Source organism: Rhinolophus ferrumequinum, chromosome 5, assembly GCF_004115265.2.
Source record: "Rhinolophus ferrumequinum isolate MPI-CBG mRhiFer1 chromosome 5, mRhiFer1_v1.p, whole genome shotgun sequence".
Classification (NCBI taxonomy): domain Eukaryota; kingdom Metazoa; phylum Chordata; class Mammalia; order Chiroptera; family Rhinolophidae; genus Rhinolophus; species Rhinolophus ferrumequinum.
The window spans coordinates 86,584,447-86,602,743 of record NC_046288.1 but is presented as its reverse complement, the minus strand read 5'-3'; the positions used below and the strand labels follow the sequence as shown (position 1 = coordinate 86,602,743).

Below are 18,297 nucleotides of genomic sequence, written 5' to 3'. Positions count from 1 at the left end.
CACTGGCTGCCAGCCACTCACGCTATCCACCGGCCGCTCCTGGCGGCACACAGCAGCGCACAGCAGCCCGTTGTGGCACATGCCAACCTCCGGCTGCTCACGGCAGCCCAGCTTCAGGGAGAGCCGTTGTTCACGGTCTTAGCTGTAGAGGGCGCAGCTCACTGGCCCAGGTGGGAATTGAACTGGCGACCTGGGCATTAGGAGCACAGCGCTCCAACCACCGGAGCCACTGGGCCGGCCCAACTTTTCTAATTCTTATGCCTCTAATTGTTTTGTCTTGTTTTATTGCATCATTCTTGATCTTAACAGAAATGTCTGGTGTTTCCACACAAGTAAGATTCTAGCTTTAGGTTACAGTTTATTTATTTTATCATGTTAAGAAAATATCCAATGTTTCCTATTTTTCTTGAGTGTTTTTATCAGGAGTGGGTGTGAATTTTGTCAAAGATTTTCTACCATCTGTGGAGAGAAATACTTTTCTTCTTAGATTTATTACATTACTGGATTTCCTAATATTAAACCAGCGTTGGATTCCTGGAATAAAGCCACTTGCTTGTAATGTTTTGTATTCTTTGGTTTGGGGTTCTGTTTGCTATTACTTTATTTAATTTCACATTAACATTCATGAGATATGGCTTGATGACTTTTTTTTCCCCTGCTCTCTACATTAGTCTTGGGTATTATATACTTCATAAAGAATTAGGAAGTTTTTTCTTGGATTGGTTCGTTTTTCATTTTCAGTGTCCTACAACAATTTAATCTGCATTGGGACTATCTATCATGTTTCCCCAAAAATAAGCTCTAGCCGGGCAATCTTATTAAGACCAGGTATGGTATGATATGATACGATATAATATGATACCAGGTCTTATATTAATTTTTGCTCCAAAAGACGCATTAGAGCTGATTGTCTGGCTAGATCTTATTTTCGGGGAAACACAGTAGGCTTTAAAGGTTTGATGAAAATCTGTACAGCCCTCTGGGCTTGGTGCTTTTTTGTGTGGTAGTTCCTTGATAATATCGTCTTTCCTCTATGGAAATTGTCTATTTAGTATTTCTGTCTCTAATGAGGTTAATTTTGGTAAACTGTATTTCCATAGTAAATTATCCTTTCAGTTAGATTTTCCAGTTTATTTACATAGATGTCTGCAAGGTACATAGTTTTGTTTGTTTGTTTTGTTTTTCTTATTGGGGAATATTGGGGAACACTGTTTTTCCAGGACCCATCAGCTCCAAGTCAAGTCGTCGTTTTTACTTTAGTTGTGGAGGGTGCAGCTCACTGGCCTATGTGGGATTCGAGCCAGTGACGTTGGTATTATGAGCACTGCGCTCTAACCAACTGAGCCAACCGGCCACCCTGGTACATAGTTTTTTGAAAAATTCTTTTCAATGGTTATTTTATCTCGTGAGTTTTTATTTTGTGTATTTGTGCTTTTTCCCTATTCTGTTTGATTCAGTTAATAGTTTGTCTATTTGTCTATTTTATTAACATTTCTAAAAAACCAGGCCCTTGATTTATTAATGAGATTTATTGTTCTTTACCTCATTAATTTCTGCTTTTATCTTTTTCTTCTTGTGCATTTTTTTTGTTTTACTTTGTCCATTTTCTAACTTTTTTATTTGGGAATTTAGTTCCTTTGTTTTCATTCCTCCATTTTTATTGATCAGGGTGTTTAGCACTTTGAATTTTCCTCTGATCATTCCTTTAACTATATCCCATAGTGTCTGATAATGTCTTTTTTTTTTTTTTTTTTTTTGATTTAGTGATTTCCACGTGATTTTTTTCCCTTTTCACCCAGTAGTTTAATAGGTGGCTTTTAGGTTTCCAGGTGGGAGAGCCTTTTTTATGTTAATAGTTTCTAGGATTTTTTAGCTTTATTGTGATCAGAGAGTGTTGTTAGTAGTATTTCTGCTTCATGAAACTTACTGATACTTTGTGACTGCTTCATGTACTTGAGATAAAAATCTTTTTCTCTTATCATGGTGTAAAATTTTATATATACATGTACACACACACACACACACCCCGGGGGTGCCATAAAAATGTATGCAAGTGAACACTGGTCAACGTTGCTCAAGCAGTGGTTCACCTTCATCAGAAGTGTCTGGATGCTGATGGGAACCGCTTTGAGCACCTCTTGTAATTGTAGAAGCCAAGCGTGACTTGTATTCATTCATCTTCTGTTACCAGTATATATTGAGTGTTACAGTTTTAATAGTTTTTTCCCTTTTTAAAATGTGTATACATTTTTTTGGCATCCTCTGTGTATCTCTGTGATATATTGATGAAAATTGGTTTAGGTCTTTTGTATCCTTGTTTTTGTTCTCTTGACCTGTTTTCTGTTATTTATTATTGATGAGTTTCTATGTTCTCTTGCATCTCCTGTAGTTTTGCTTTATAAAGGTAGTTTCCGTGTCATTTGGTGCATATTCCTATTGGTAATGTCTTCTTAATGAATTGCTGCTTTTTGTTGTGTTTCTGGCTTGAATTCTGCTTTATCTAACACGGCGATTGCTGCCCATTCTCTCTCTTTGTTTCTCTTTGCTTAGTGGAGCATCTTTGTCCTCATTCTTTCATTTCTAGCCTTTCTGAGTCACTTTGTTTTCGGTCATTCTCTGGGTGCAGCATAGCCCCTGAGTCTTGCTTTGTGTGAGTCCAAAAGCTTCCTATAGACGAGTTAAGCCCACTGACATTTACGGATGTAACTATATGGTTGGTCTTAACCCTGACATGACGTTATAATTACTGAGTGTATTTGCGGATTCTTTCTCTGTGTGGTGTGTTTTCTTTACTCGTTTATTTCTAAAAATCTTTGGCATTTGGTTTTTTGTCCTTATGCATTGCTCCCCATTTACACCTTTCTTGCCCCATCCTGGTTTCCTGCTTACCCTCTCACAGCAGCTTTAGGTGAGATCCTCTCGCCCACTTACTTCCTGGATAACAGTCAGTGAGCTAATTCCATTCTTTCTACTTTCCTCTTTCCCTGTCCCTTCTCTTCCCAGTTTTCAGCTGCCTTATTTCTGCTTTGTCAGGACACACAATATACATATGCACACACACAATATACGTGTGTCCGTGAAACGCTCACATTGGTCCTCCTGCTGAGCTGTCCCCTCGTCTCCTGGTAGGTGGAGCACACCTTCCGCACCTGTCCGCAAGTAGGCGCAGGCATATTATTCTCTGGGCTCTGGCGAAGGAGCCATTTCCTACTGTCTTGACAGGGAATAGACAGCCTGGCTGAGTATGAAATTCTTGGGTCAGACTTTTGCCCGCTGTAGTTAATGTAGTTTTGTTGTGAAAAATGTTTTCTTGATACTGAATCTGATTATAGTTCTGTCTCATTTTTTTTTCTTATACCAAGCTTCAGTACTGATTGTTAGTTCTAATCAGAAACAAAGGAATATTGAAGACTGCTTTTTAATGACAGCATTTCCAGCAGACCTGCCTGCTCTGTTGGCCTCTGTAGTTATTCCTCTTGTAGAACTATTGCAGAATGACTGTGGAGACTGTGCTTTCTTGGGCCCCTTGACATCAGTAAACACGCCTGCGCACCTCGCCCTGCCCCGGTCAGCGCCGCAGTGAGCAGACAGCAGGCGAGGCCCCAGCGGAATAGCTGGGCCTTAGGGGCGGGCTGCGGTCAGACATGTCATCGGGATGACCCCATGCAGGCAGATTGAGCAGGTGGGACAACCGAGGAGCCTGGCTGGGAGGTGGCAGCAGCCAGCACTGAAGCAGTAGCAGTGGGTTGGGGACATTCATGAAGAACTTGCCAGAACTTGCTGTCATGGTGGAAGGTATGACTTGAGGGTGTGGAAGGGAGGTGGGGAAGGTTATTTCTAGGTCACTGTCAGGAAAGGATCCAGCTTGCAGCTAGTCACGAGGGTACAGTTTGGCCCGTGTTGGGAGGTCAGCTGCCTGAAAGGTGGAGGTACGGAGCAGAAGAGCTCCAAGGCAGGGCTGGAGGTGTGGTGGTGTCGGTGTCCAGGTGTAGCTGAACCCACAGGGATACGGTGGAGGGAGGGAGGGCTGGGTGCGGAGGCGTGGGTGGCTGGAAGGAGCCGTGGTCGTGTGGGCGAGCACGTGCTCGGGACGGACGCTCTGGGGCGAAGCCACCAGGGACAGTAGCTGCCATTCGGCAGGCGCAGCCTGGGTGCTGCTGCTGTGGGAATGAATACCCCAGTGACAGGAAGAAAGGGGTTCTCTGTCCATTAAAGATTCCGACCACTGTGCAGGCTGCAGTCTGCAGGGACGAGACGCGCCTGCAGCAGAGCGGCAGTGGTCTGTTCCCTCGATGGGGCCATGCTGTGCTGGAGGCTCAGACATGGTGTCCTCCTCAGTCGGCGGCCCCCTACTCCTGTCTTCAGAGAGGGTTATGGAACTGCAAAGTCGAGTACAGCCTTGCGTTTTTATTAAATGGCCTGAGAAGTTTGGGATGCAGTCTCTGGGATGCTGCACTTTCACAGTGAATGCCATCTTCCTGTAGACATTGCTACCTGGGCCCTGGGTACAGTCATGTCCTCTTACTGTGAGGGCACCTGAAGGGACAGTGCTGTCCTCGGGGGTCTGCCTTCTGGCAGCTTCTGTTGACCACTGTGGCCCCACTCCCTCCCCTCCTTCCTCCAGCACTGGGGAACCAGGTGCCAGCAAATGGGCCTCTTCCCGTGGGACCTGAAGCAGCAGCTGCTTTGCTCAGAAAACATGTGAGTTCCATGGTGGCCACATTGGACCTGGCTGTTCACACACACATGAGAGATCTGCTCGCCTTTGGCCGTTTGTAAAACCTCATTTGAGAAAAAATGTAGTGTGTGAGGTTGCTGAAATGAAGTAAAGCCGAAGTTCTGTTCCGGTGAGATGGCCTGCTCTTGTAATTCAACATGCCTCTTTCCTGTCATTTTACAGATGACGTCTTTCTGCCTAAAGACATCGATCTAGACAGTGTGGACATGGATGAGACGGAGAGGGAAGTGGAGTATTTCAAACGGTAAGTGTTCGGCCTGTGGCTGAAATAATGATGGCTTCGTGGTTACTGTGCATGATCCTCCTGTGGCACTGGCCGTTGTCTGGACAGCAGTTCTGTCAACTAGCCCGTCAGCCTGGCCGCTTAGCAGCCTGTGAAGGCCTTCCACACCCCCCAACCTTCTCACTCACACACACTCATTCTCTTCTCTCCCCTGCCTCATGTGTGCGAAGACTAGCTGACGGCAGTGGTCCTCACAGTGGTCCTGGACCAGCAGCAGAGCCTGGGATTGGGCCACACCCCACACCCTCTGAATCAGACTCTAGGGAGCCACCCAACCTCTGCATTTTTACAAGCCTCCCAGGTGGTCCTGATGTTAGAACACACTGATACGGCATGCTTTAAAGGAGAAAAGTAACATTTTAGATATTTGCTCCATTTTCCTAATAAGCAGACTTTATTAGTACTACGTTCGATAATATTTATCTACTATGAATTATGGCAAAAATGATTTATTTTAAAACTCCTTTCTTTGGAAGTACTTTAACTTCTTTGTTTCAAATGATACACACACACAGCAGTTTGCAATGCAAAAGTCATTAACTTATATCTGAAATATTGCAAAATTCTAAATGCTTCTGGAAATTATATATATATATATCATTTGTGTGTGTGTGTATATATATATTTTTTAAATATAAAAAATATATATATTTTATTTTAGCAGATATAGTCAAGCATTTTACCATACTCTACTTTGGGCATATTTGAAATTTTCCATAATAACAAGGGTTTCTTTAATTTTGTGAATATATATATAAGTAAAAAGGAGCACATAAGTACAGACACGGTAGTTTAAACTTTAATTAATAAGAGAATATGGGGAACAACTTCACAACATTTAATTTAAAAACTTAAATAAAATACAAAATTAACCAATAAAAAAATAGTCTGAATTGTTCAGTAACTATTAAAGAAATTAGAGCAGTAGCTACAAGTCTTCCCAATGAGAAAACTACATCCTGACAGTTTTACAGAGAATTCTCCCTTAATTTCAAACACCAGATTATCCAGTCTTGTGCACAGATGCTAACAGAGAATTGAAACGAGAGACGAGAAGCACAAGAGAGTATCCCCCACTTTGTCTTACGAGAGAAGTAAAATTTTGATACCAAAATCTGCCACACACAACACCAGGAAAGATGAATTTGTTTCTCTCATGAATATTAGATGTAAAAGTCATTGAGAAAATTCTCACATTCCAAATCTAACTGTGTATTTTAAAAAGCAGTATACGGCCAAACCGGGTTATCCCGGGAATGAATACAAGGACTGTTTAATATTAGGAAATCCACAAGTGCTATTTGCTACATTAATATATTAAAGAAGAGCCATTTCATTTCAGTGGGTTCAGAAAAAACGTTTGATAAAATCTTAGTACCCATTTATAATTTAAAAAAGAAAAATGGTGAAGTAGCAACAGAAGGAAATGCCCTTAACCTGAGAAGGGGATTTACCGAGAGAGAGAAGAAGAATCTACAAGAAATACTTTCCAGAATGGGAACAAAACTGCTCTCTCGCACCACTGCTGTTCAGCGTTCAATTTTAGTTCCCAGCAAAAAGACAAGAAATTAAAGGCCTAAGGAGTGGAAAGGAAGAAATAAATTTCCACTGTACAGGTGATGTAATTCTCTACACAGGAAATTACAAATGAATATGCAGGACAGTTTAGCAAGAGACTGGCTGTAGGATCAGTATACAGAAGTTATTTATTTTTCTCTGCACCATCAGTAATCCGAAAATCTAGTTTAAATTCAGACAGCATTTGTAATAGTACCAAAATCTATGTAGTATCATGAATAAATCTAAAGTTGCACAAGACTTGTGCACAGAAGACCATGAAACTTTACTGAACAACATTAAAGAATACCTAAATCCCAGAGATCCTATATTCATTGACAGGAAGAGTTAATGTCATAAAGCTATCAAGTTTCCCAAAACTTATCTGTAGATGGAAAACCCAAGAAGGGTTGTTTGGAACTTCAGTGTTTCTACAACGCATTGGAATTGACACCCTGGGATAGTCATATAGTGGATGTTACGCAGCCACAGAGAGGAGCTAATTAGAGCAACGGCACCACTGAGGAATGTGAAACAAAAGTCATAGAGCAGAAGAGTGTATATAATACCCTATTTACATGAAGTTCAAAATAGGCAAACTAAAGTGCATTGGTAGTACACCATTCAGTGTAGCAGCCCCACTCCTGGGTGTCTGCCTGCCAGAACGAGCTTGCCCACACGTAGGCTCAGATGTTCCCAGGAGTTTCATTTGTAACAGCCCCCAAGTGGGAACACCCCAAATGTGCACAACAGATGAACAGATACGCTGTGCTCTGTCCTTCCCATGGACACTGCTCAGCTATGAAAAGCATCGTCGTCTGCCCAGGGCCAGGGCAGCAGGAAGATGTGGGGCTTTCAGGGTCACGTGCTGTGCTTTACTGAGGTGACGGCGCTCTGAGTGCCTGCGTTTGGTAGCACTAGGAACTCAAACTGACTGCAATTCAGTGTATATAAATTGTACCTAAATAAAGTATATTTTAAGGAATTAAGTATATTGTTCAGTGACACATACAAGGTGTCAAGACTAGAAAGAAAAGCAAGGAAATTATTAACATAAAAGGGCAGAATGGTGCTCACTTCTGAGGAGAGCAGGGAGGGCTGTAACTAAAGGAAACACTGCAGGCCGCTGGGTGCTGGTGCTGTCCCACGGCTTGATCCACAATATCTGCTTTATAATTATTCTGTATGTTACACATTTGTCTCATTCACCCTTCTGTATGTGTGTGACATTTGCCAACCCCCCCCCCCCGCAAAAAAAAAAATCATAAGGGATTGCTGAGCTTCCCCCAGAAGAACAAGGGGCTCCTTTTCTGTGGTGAAGACTTAGGAAGACGTGGTTATTAAAACATGGTGCTGCTGGTGCCGAGCATGGAGCCCAGAACCAGACCTGTGCAAACACTGAGCTGTGGCGTGTAACGGAAGCCGGTTAGCAGGTCCCTGGCAACGAGGGCATGTTTCTAAGTGGGGCCATGAGAGTTGTCATCTAGACTTTGACATTGGATCAGTAAACTGCCAGGAGGTCTTCTCCTAGCTGGCCACCCGTGGGGAGGGCAGAGGGCCGCTGCTGTCCCCACCACTCCTGGGAGCACCAATTGCTTCAGTCCACTTCGGAGAAGTGTGATGGGATCTAGTCAAGTCGCAGTTATAGGTCCCTGTGACCCAGCAGTTCACGCCCGTGCTGGCGCCAGCAGGCTGAACCGCAATCAGCCTCGTCTGCTCGTTTGTCCCTGCAGTGTGGTGCGTCCTTCTAGCTGCGAACGTGAGCGCTGGCCTCACAACATGTTGGATGCAAGAAGCACTAAGGAGTCCAGTGCGCTCCATCCCTCTGAGTCCAGAAAGGAGCACAGCACATGTGGGGGGGCTGGCCTGGGAGTCGGGGAACCACACACCAGGACAGTGATTCCTGCTCAGAGAGACAGTGGGTGCCCCAGGGTTGCCAGGGCCGGCGCTCGTAGCCTGGGGTCAGTTACCCGGGCTCTTGTGTTGTGGTTCCCTGTGTCACGTGTTCTGTACATGGTGCATGACATCGTCCACAGTTGACAACATGGAGGCCTGAAGGGAGGTGGCAGCCAGGGTACAGGTAGAGCTAGGGCACACTGGGCCTGGGGCCCGGGCAGCAGCTTGGCCTCTGTGCCCTGTGCTACGGGGTCAGCTGTCCACTGCGGCTGGAGCCGGGGCGCATGCGCTTCCCGAGCGCCTGGCTGCTGTGCTGCGAAGGCAAAGGGCACACTTACAATCCTAGGTGGTTGGGAGGCTGTTGCCAGCGTTCTGGGCAAGACAGCAGGGGCAGAGTGGGGGCTTCCAGCGGGTTTTGACTCAGAGTTTGACCAGTGGTGGCCAGAGAACGAGGATTCGGGTTGTGGCAGGTGGCACGGCCCTCCCTGCACCTGGACGGAGGCCCCGGGCAAGCAGCACACAGGCCTTGGCTGCACGATGGAACCGCAGTGTAAGCACGCTGAGGGAGGTCACTTGCCAGACAAGCGACAACCACGTTCGGGGCTAACTGAAATTACTGCTTCTCAGCTGAGAAGTTAGAGCTTCAGAAATTAGTCAAGAGAAAGAAAATGCCCTTTCTTTTGTTCAACACAAAACTTGTCCATTGTTGCCTGGGAAGTCGGTGGCAACGTGTGGTCTTTTCAAAATGTGACTCAGCGTGCTGTAGGTGCGCAGAGCTGGATGGGGATTTGCAGGCTGGAGGCCACCCCTGTGTGCTTGCCGCGCCCCCGAGGGTGGGGAGGGGGCGGTGGCAGGTTTGCCATCACCAGTGTCCCCATAAAAATTCTCCTTTCCAGTCACCCATTCATGAATTTATGGCTCAGTGAGGATTGGCTGGCTTCTCCAGCGCTCAGCACATTAGGGCAGGTGGGCAGGCGGGCAGTGGTGTCAGCAGCCTGGTGGGGTTGGTTGGCCCAGTCCCAGCTCCTCAGCTGGGCTCACCAGAAACTTCCCTTGGGCGGCTCCTTGCAGAGTGAGTTGAGAAGGAAGACATAAAGCACCAGAGGACATTTGGGGCCCCAGCCAGTGTCCTGAAGGTGGGGACCCAGGGACAGCCATGTGGCAAAGTGTGAGGTCCCGCACTGAGCCCCCAAGGAGGACACCAGGTGGGGGGACATTTTCCCGTGACTGTTGGGTGTCTTGTCTTTCAGATTCTGCTTGGATTCCGCCAGACAGACCCGACAAAGACTGTCCATCAACTGGTCCAATTTTAGCTTGAAAAAAGCCACCTTTGCTGCCCACTGAATGAGGACTGCCTAAAGAGGGACGCGTGTGCGCGGGAGGTGGGCCAGGCCCAGAGCCACTGTGCTCGCCCGGTGGTGCCAGGTGGGCCACTGCACCTGAGCCCCAGACCAAGGACGTGTTGCTCGACCCACACCGCTAGCTCGTGTGCGTGTAGTCTGTGAGCCTGTGGTGTGGCTCTGTGCCATCGGACTGGAAGCTTGGCTCCCGTCAGGGCTTCCCCCACCGCGGCCTCGCCTCAGAGGCCTGGGCCGTGGCCAGAGATGAGTTCGCATCCTCCACGTGGCTGTCGCCTGTGCATCTCGCCCTGTCCTGTCATCTGTCCCCGTCCACCGGGGCGTTGCCGTCACTCAGCTCCCACCCGGGCGGGCAGGCGGGCGGGGCAGGCTATCCGTTCTCCACAATCTACTGGTTAAGAGTGTCCACGTCGCGCTGTTTGTGTCTGACCCCCTGCCTTGTAGCCAGCCTGTGTAAGACCCCTTGCAGAATGAGAGTTCCGAAACCAACACCCACCCAGTGCTCACCGTCCAGTCTGTTAGAGTGTACGACTGTATTAACACGGAGGCCTGCCTGGCTACTTTTTTAACATATTGTTAAGTAATATTAAAATCATGTCTTTCTTTTTGAAAGATGGAATACATTAGTACAGCAGAAGACCTCGTCTGGTTGCTTTCTGCTGGGGCTGCCGGGCAGCATGGGCGGGGCAGCGGGTGGCTATCTGCCAAGGGGGCCTGAGCTACTAACCCCAGAGCACCTCCCAGGTCACCCCAGGTAGCAGCTTAGGGTTCCTAGTGCTCTCACCGTCCTCGTGCTGTGGTCTCTCCAGGCCCCACGACAGAGTTCCACATCGCAGGGGTTCGGTGTGAGAGGTGGGAAGTGCTAAAGAAACAGCAGGGTGGGGCAGGGCGGCAGTTCCCTCAGAGTAACTGTAACCTGGGAAGGCCTCGGGGACAAAGGGACGTTGCATTCAAACCTGCCAGCTGAGGGAGGCAGAGTGAAGAGGGGAGGAGGGTCAGCAGGGTGGGGTTACGTACGGCCTTGGAGGCAGGTACCCATCCAGTTTGGGGGGGTTGTGAACTTGAATAAAACAATGAAAAGCTACACATGTTAAGTTGGGTATAAATCGGGAGCAACGTGAGTACTAGTGACAATGAAATGGAATCCCCCTGTGGGCCTTTCCTGGGAGCTCTGGAGGCCGTGTGCGGGTGCAGGCCAGCTTCCTCTTCCTAGACCTTCCATAGCTCTCAGCGCTGCCTGCTTCTGTGCACAGCTGAAGGAGATGGCCTGTCCCCGAGGGAAGGGGCAGCAGCGAGGGCCTGGCCCGGTCTCCGAAGTGTTCGCTCGGTTCGACCCCCGGGGCTTCCTGACGCATCGATGGGATGCAGGTAGGAGAAGGAGAGGGGGCCTCAGAGCCTTTGGTCAGAGCACCGGGAAGGAAGGGGCTGCCCGTCCTGCGGGTGGGCGCAGGGGCGGCTGGCCGACACCAGCTGCAGCGTCTGGCATTTGGGGTTGCTGTTCATGGACAGGAGGCCCCTACCAAGCCTGTGGGGCAAGTGTGGACAGGACAGGTCCGAGCCCCAGAGCCTGGTGCTGAGGGGGCCGGGGTGAGGGCAGCCTGGAGGGGCCAGGCTGGGAGCAGCCAGTCAGGACAGGCCCAGGGAGCCCTGAGGTGTCTGAGCAGAACCCAGTGGAGCTGGTTTTCGGGGGCACAAAGGTGGGGCAGTAGTCACAGGAGTGCGAGGCCCAGAGGCTTGTTCTGTCTGTTTTCCTGGTGGGAGAAGATCAGCACATTTCTTTGTTCCTGGGGTGATCCAGGAAAGAGAAACAGGCCGGCTGTGGCTGTGGCAGTAGTGTCCTCGAGAAGGGCAGACACCGCAGTGCAGTTCCTGGGACTCCAAGCCCAGGGCTGGGCCCCATCCCCTTCTGGCTGAAGCAGGGGCCCACTGGGCAGCAGAGCCTGAGGAGCTAACGTGGGGCAGGGTCCCAGGTGGGGCCTGCTCTCGCCCAGGTCCTAGGGACCCTGCCCAGCCTCGTTCTCCCCGAAGACCTCCCAGGCTGTGCTAGAGGCCGTGCCACCTCTGCGCCTGTTTCCTCTTCTGCCCCGTGGGGCCGTGTTGGCTGCTGAGAGGAATCACGGGGCCCCAGCTGTGATTGGTAAGGGGGACCCCGGGTGTCCCAGCACTGAGTGCCTGCCCCACACCAAACCTGCCACCTTCCGCACCCCTGCTCCACCCAGCATGTGACTGCCACCTACACCTTGTTCCATGTCTGCACACTTCCATCCCGGGAATGCCCTTCCCCTGTCGTCCTGTAAACCACCCGTCTGTCTACAAGACCCAGCCCGAGGATTCCCTTGGATCTGTCCTTGAGGGGGCGTCACTTGACTGTTTCCAGTTCTCAGGAACAAAAGGTGGATTTGGACCCTGGAGGCTTTGATCGAGTGGAGGAATAGAGGGTGGAGGGTAGAGGGTGCCAGGACCCCTGGGGTCAGCCCCCCTCGCCGTGGATGCAGGCAGGGTCCTCACACCATCGCCTTTATAGGTGGGGAAACGGAGGCCAAGGCGTGCCTGCAGGACGTCCGGCTCCAGTGCCAATCTTCTGGGGCCCGCTCAGATTCCCGCTGAGGTCAACCCACTCGGGTAGTTAGTCCTGGAGGGACCTCACACAGATCATGCTTGAGCGTCCCCTTTCCACAGTCGTCGTGACCATGAGATGAAATACCAATAGTTAGAAAAGAAACACTAAAAATGGCCTTACACTCATGCCATTCAGATCAAAATCACTGAAATGAATATTAGAGACCAGAAGGGATTACTATTTCATATATATATGATATATAATATATATACTATTTCATATATATATATATATATATTTATTTATTTATTTTAACATTTTATTGGGGAAGGGGAACAGGACTTTATTGGGGAACAGTGTGTAGTTCCAGGACTTTTTTCCAAGTCAAGTTGTCCTTTCAGTCTTAGTTGTGGATGGTGCCATTCAGCTTCAAGTTGTCCTTTCAGTCTTAGTTGTGGAGGGCGCAGCTCAGCTCCAGGTCCAGTTGCCATTGCTAGTTGCAGGGGGCGCAGCCCACCATCCCTTGCAGGAGTTGAACCTGCAACTTTGTGGTTGAGAGGACGCGCTCCAACCAACTGAGCCATCCGGGAGCTCAGCTGCAGCTCAGCTCAAGGTGCCCTGTTCAATCTTAGTTGCAGGGGGCGGAGCCCACCATCCCTTGTGGGACTCGAATCAAACTGGCAACCACAGAGCCCACTGGCCCATGTGGGAATTGAACCGGCAGCCTTCAGAGTTAGGAGCACGGAGCTCCAACCGCCTGAGCCACTGGGCCAGCCCCCATGAATATATTTTTTAAAAGAAGAAAACCTCAGCCCCCAGGTCACTATTGAAACAAAACCTCCAAGTCATCGCACAGAATGACAGCAGAAGTAACTTGAGTTCTGGGTCCTCATCTGGACTGTCCCAGGGCCTCAGTCCGTTTTAGACCCACTGTTGAAACTTGAGAAGACATGGCCCCAGGGTGGGGGCGTGGCCGCAGACGTTTCCAGTAGGCCTGCGCTCTTAGGAACTTAACTGCAGACAAAGCGTCCGCTGCGTATGCGGGAGCGTGCATGTGGTTCCGTGGGAAACACCTGCTGTTTTGAGGGTGCGCAGGACATGCGTGCGTGAGCCCACGCGAGGTGCACACGGGGCCCGTGAGGACGGACGGCTACTGAAACTGCCCTCCTGTTTCCTGATTGGAATAGGGGCAGCACAAGGCAGTGTCTCCTGAGGGGAGGGAGGAAAGAAGGTCACCTCTGGTGCCCCAGCTTCCTGCGGGGGGCACTGTTCTGGTTCTGGTTTGCAGCTTCAACCTCGTTTACTGAGATACGTGCTCTGGAACCGAGTGGCCCTGTAAGGAGGTCAGCTCCTCAAGTGCCACTGCAAGGAAGCCCGGGGCACCTGTGCAGGTCTCCGTTTTCCAGCTAATTTTATTGTTGTAGTATTTTTATTTACATCCCCCCACCCCCAACGCTCTTCCCCTTTGGCAGCCATCAGTTCTCTCCCTCTATAAGTCTGTTTCTGTTTTGTTTACCATTTGTTTTTAATTCCACATGTAAGTGAGATCATACCATATTTGTCTCCGTCTGACTGACTTTACTCAGCATAATATCCTCTTGGTCCACCCATGTTGTTAAAATGGTAAGATTTCATTTATTTTTATGGCCGAGTAACATTCCATTGTGTATGTGACCACATCTTCTTTATCCAGTCATCCATTGATGGGCACTTAGGTGGTTTCCATATTTTGGCTAAAATAGTAAATAGTGCCACAGTGAACATAGGGGTGCTTCTAGTTTTTTGAATTAGTGTTTTGGATTTCTTTGGATAAATACCTAAAGGTGGAATTGCTGGGTCATAAAGTAGGTTCTATTTTTAATTTTTTGAGGCACCTCCACACTGTTTTCCATAGTGGCTGCACCAATTTGCAATCCCACCAACAGTGAACGAGGGTTCCCTTTTCTCTACATCCTCGCCAACACTTGTTTGTTGATTTATTGATGATAGCCATTCTGACAGGTGTGAGGTGGTATCTCATTGTGGTTTTTATTTGCATTTCTCTAATGATTAGTGATGTTGAACATTTTTTCATATGTCTATTTGCCATCTGTATGTCCTCTTTGGAGAAATGTCTCTTCAGGTCCTCTGCCCATTTTTTAATTGGGTTGTTTGTTGTTTTGGTTGTTGAATTGTATGAGCTGTTTATAAATTTTTGATATTAAACCCTTATCAGATGTATCATTAGCGAATATCTTCTCCCATTCAGTAGGCTGTCTTTTCATTTTGTTGATGGTTTCAGTGCTGTGCAAAACCTTTTTAGTTTGATGTAGTCCCACTTGATTTTCTTTTGTTTTCCTTGCCTGACGAGAGACATCAGAAAAAATTACAACTAAGAGTAATGTCAGAGTTTACTGCCTATGTTTTCTTCTAGTTTTATGGTTTCGGGTCTTACATTTAAGTCTTTAATCCATTTTGAGTTTATTCTTGTATGTGGTGTAAAAAGTAATCCAGTTTCATTCTTTTGCATGTGTCTGTCCAGTTTTCCCAGCACCACTTATTGAATAGACTGTCTTGACCCCATCGTATATCCTTACCTCCTGTGTCTTAGGTTAACTGACCATGTAGGCGTGGGTTTACTTCTGGCTCTCTATTCTGTTCTGTTGATCTATGTGTGTGTGTTTATTCTAGTGTTGTGCTGTTCTGATTATTGTAGCTTAGTACTGTTTGATATCAGGGAGCATGATACCTCCCACTTGGTTCTTTCTCAAGATTGCTGTGGCTGTTCGGGATCTCTTGTGGTTCCATGTGGTTCCATACAGGGAGGCAGGGAGTGCAGGGCGGCCCCAGCCCTGGGAGAGGGAACAGAGCCCAGCAGGATTGCCAGTGGACGAGGCAGAGACTGGCATCTGGGGAAGCCGTGGTGGCTGGAATTTGTGAGGCAGGGTTCCAAACAGGAGGGTGTTACACACAGTTCCGGGGATCTGCAGAGCTTTCCCTCGAATCTATTGATATGTGCATGTGTGGAATAAAATTCCATAAATCCAGGGGGGCATCGCCAGAAGTGGCAGGGCTGAAAGTTTGTTCCCACCAGCCAGGGTGAAGAGACCATGTCACACACAGGCATTGTGTTGCGTTCTCAGAAAGGAGCATCTTAGCAGTGGGATTAAATTAGCCCTAGAATAAAATCTAAAGCTAAAAGCAAGCCTCAGAAGGATCAAACTGATCCTAAGAAATTTAACTGCCTGCACTAAGCCAAGTAAAATTTACAGTGTTGGAATCTAAGCAGAAATCACCAGACCATGGCTAGAAGGAAAACACAACAGAAACAGACCCCAAAATGACAGATGATGAATTGGCAGATAAGAACCTTAAAATGGCTACTGTAAGTCACAGATATGCTCAAGGATGTAAAGGAAAAGATGGAGGAAAAAAATGGAAGATATAAAAAAGATCCAAATGAAACTTCTAAAGAAAAAAATACGGTATCTAAAATGAAAAATACCCTGAATAGAATTAATAGCAGATTAGAAACTTGAGAAGAAAATACCCATGAACTTGATGGCCTATGAAGAAAAACTACCAGAAATGAAGCACTGAGAGAAAATAGACTGGAGGAAATGCTCTTTGGCACAACAGCAAGCATTCTAACACGTGTGACTGGAGTCCTAGACAAGCGGGGAACAAAAACACTAACTTGAAAATCAGCTTGTCCCAAAGCGCAGTGGAATCGTGATTGAGAGGGCACTGAATCTATCGATCAACTCGGGAAAGATGACAGCTGAGACCACTGACTTCCTAGGCCGCCAACACGCCGGCTCCTCGTTCACTTACGTGTTCTTATGTTTCTCTCAGCAGTATGTTGTAACTTTTATTGTGGAGGTTTTGCACACTTTTGATCATTTTTCCTAAGCATTGTATGTTTTTGACAATATCATAAATGGGGTTGTGTGTTAGCTTCTGGGGCTCCCAAAACAAGGGGCTACAAACTGGCTCATAACAAGAGAAGTGTCTTCGCTCAGTTCTGGAGGCCATCCATCCGTGCTGGCGCCCTTGAATTACAGATGCCTCACTCCAGGCTCTGCCTCCATCCTCACGAGGTGTTTGCTCTCCCTGTACAGCAGCGTCCCTTTGCATTTTGGGCCCACCTTGCCCCTGTGTGACCTTGTCTTTGCAGGGGTACCTGCTTCCAAATGAGGTCACAGTCACAGGCTCGGGGTAAGGATTTCTGCATCTTTTCGGTCAGCGTATCTTTTGAGGAGATACAGTTCAACCCACAACAGGTTTTCTTTAACTTGCTTTTCCAATTGATGCAAATATACAGGAATACAATAGATTTGTCATATATTGACTTTGTATCTTGAGACTGTCAAATCGATTTTACAATTCTAAACTTTTTCTTAAGATCCCCTAGGATTTTCCACATCCAGTCACATCATCTGTGAATACAATTGTACTTCTTTCCCAGTTTTTCCACCCTTTATTCTTCCTACTGCCTCCCTGCTCTGGGTGGGAGCTCCTGTGCGATGCTGAATTGCACGCAAAAAGTGAACAGCCTTGCGTTGGTGTGAACCTCAGCAGGGACGGCATTCAATATTTTACCAAGTATAACGTTAGTTGTAGAATTTGGGGACATCACACCTTCATCAGATTGAGGAAATTACTTCTATTCCTAGCTTGTTGAGTGTTTTTATCATGAGTGGGTACTGAATTTTTTCATGCTTTTCCTGCTTCTATTGAAATGATCATAAGGTTTTTCTCTTATTTTTTTCATTATGGTTAATTACACTAAGTGGGTTTTTTAACGTCAACCAATCTGGTATTCCTAATAAAAATTCCACTTGGTTATGCTGTATTATCCTTTTTATATTGCTAATTGCAATTTGTTAATATTTTGTTTTGGATTTTTGCATCTATATCCATGAGATGTTGGTCTGACAGTTTCTTGCCTTGTCTTTCTCAGGTTTTGGTATCATAAAACAAGTGGGAAACATTCCCCCTATTTCCTGAGGGTAAGATTGGTATATCTTTCTTAAATGTTTGGAAGAATTCACCAGTGGCGTCTTCTGGGCCTGTACTTTCCTTTATGAAAGATTTTTACTCACAGATTCCATTTATCTAATGGGTATAGAGCTATTCACCTTTTCTGTTTCTTGTATCAGTTTGGTAAGTTGTGTTTTTCAAGGATTTTATCTATTTCGTCTAATTTGTCAAATTTATTAGCATAAAGTATTCATAATATCCTCTTTTTAGTATTTTAAAGGTCTGTAGTGATGTCCCTTTTTCCATTCCTGATATTAGCAATGTGTGTTTTCTCTTTTTTCTTGATCGGTCATGCTAGGCATTTATCGGTTTTATTACTATGTAAATGAACTAACTCAGCATTGTTGATTTTTCTGCTATTTCATTGATTTCTGCTCTTTTATTATTTCCTTCCATTTTCTTTGGGTTTAATTTGCAGTTCTTTTCCTCGTTTCTTGAGATGGGCACATGGATCACTGAATTTTATCCTTTCTTCATTTTTAGGATATGCATTTGGACTATGAAATTTCCCCTAATCACTGCATTAGCTGCATTCCATAATTTTTTAAAGGTTGTATTTTCATATTCACTCAGTTCAAAATATTTTCTAATTTACATTTTTTCTTTGCCCGGGGATCATCTAGAAGTGTATTGGCAATTTGGTGGTCATCTTTCTGTTACTGAGCTGTGGTTTAACTTCACTGTGGTCGGAACACCAACTCAGTGATTCAGTTCTTTGGACTATGTTGCAACTTGACATGTGGCCCACATATTTGTCTTTGATAAGCATTCCATGTATTCTATGGCCTTACTGATTTTTTCCTGCTTCTCTCAGTTACTGAGGGAAGTGCTATAACCTCTATGATTGTGCCTTTGTCTAGTGCTGTTTGCTTTATATATATTT

General features: G+C 46.7%; 1 protein-coding gene across 3 annotated transcripts in view; it reads left to right on the top strand.

Moving 5' to 3' along the window:
• FAM193A (family with sequence similarity 193 member A) overlaps positions 1 to 10,690 on the top strand; it is a 111,137-nt gene extending 100,447 nt beyond the window's left edge. For 2 of the 3 annotated variants that reach the window (XM_033105902.1, XM_033105901.1), the window contains exons 20-21: positions 4,901 to 4,982; positions 9,725 to 9,818. In XM_033105902.1, coding sequence (XP_032961793.1) covers positions 4,901 to 4,982; positions 9,725 to 9,818 — 176 coding nt within the window. Of the gene's footprint in view, positions 1 to 4,900; positions 4,983 to 9,724 lie in introns of all 3 variants that reach the window. The other variant, XM_033105900.1, reaches the window with a different exon arrangement.
• The last annotated feature ends 7,607 nt before the right edge of the window (positions 10,691 to 18,297 follow it).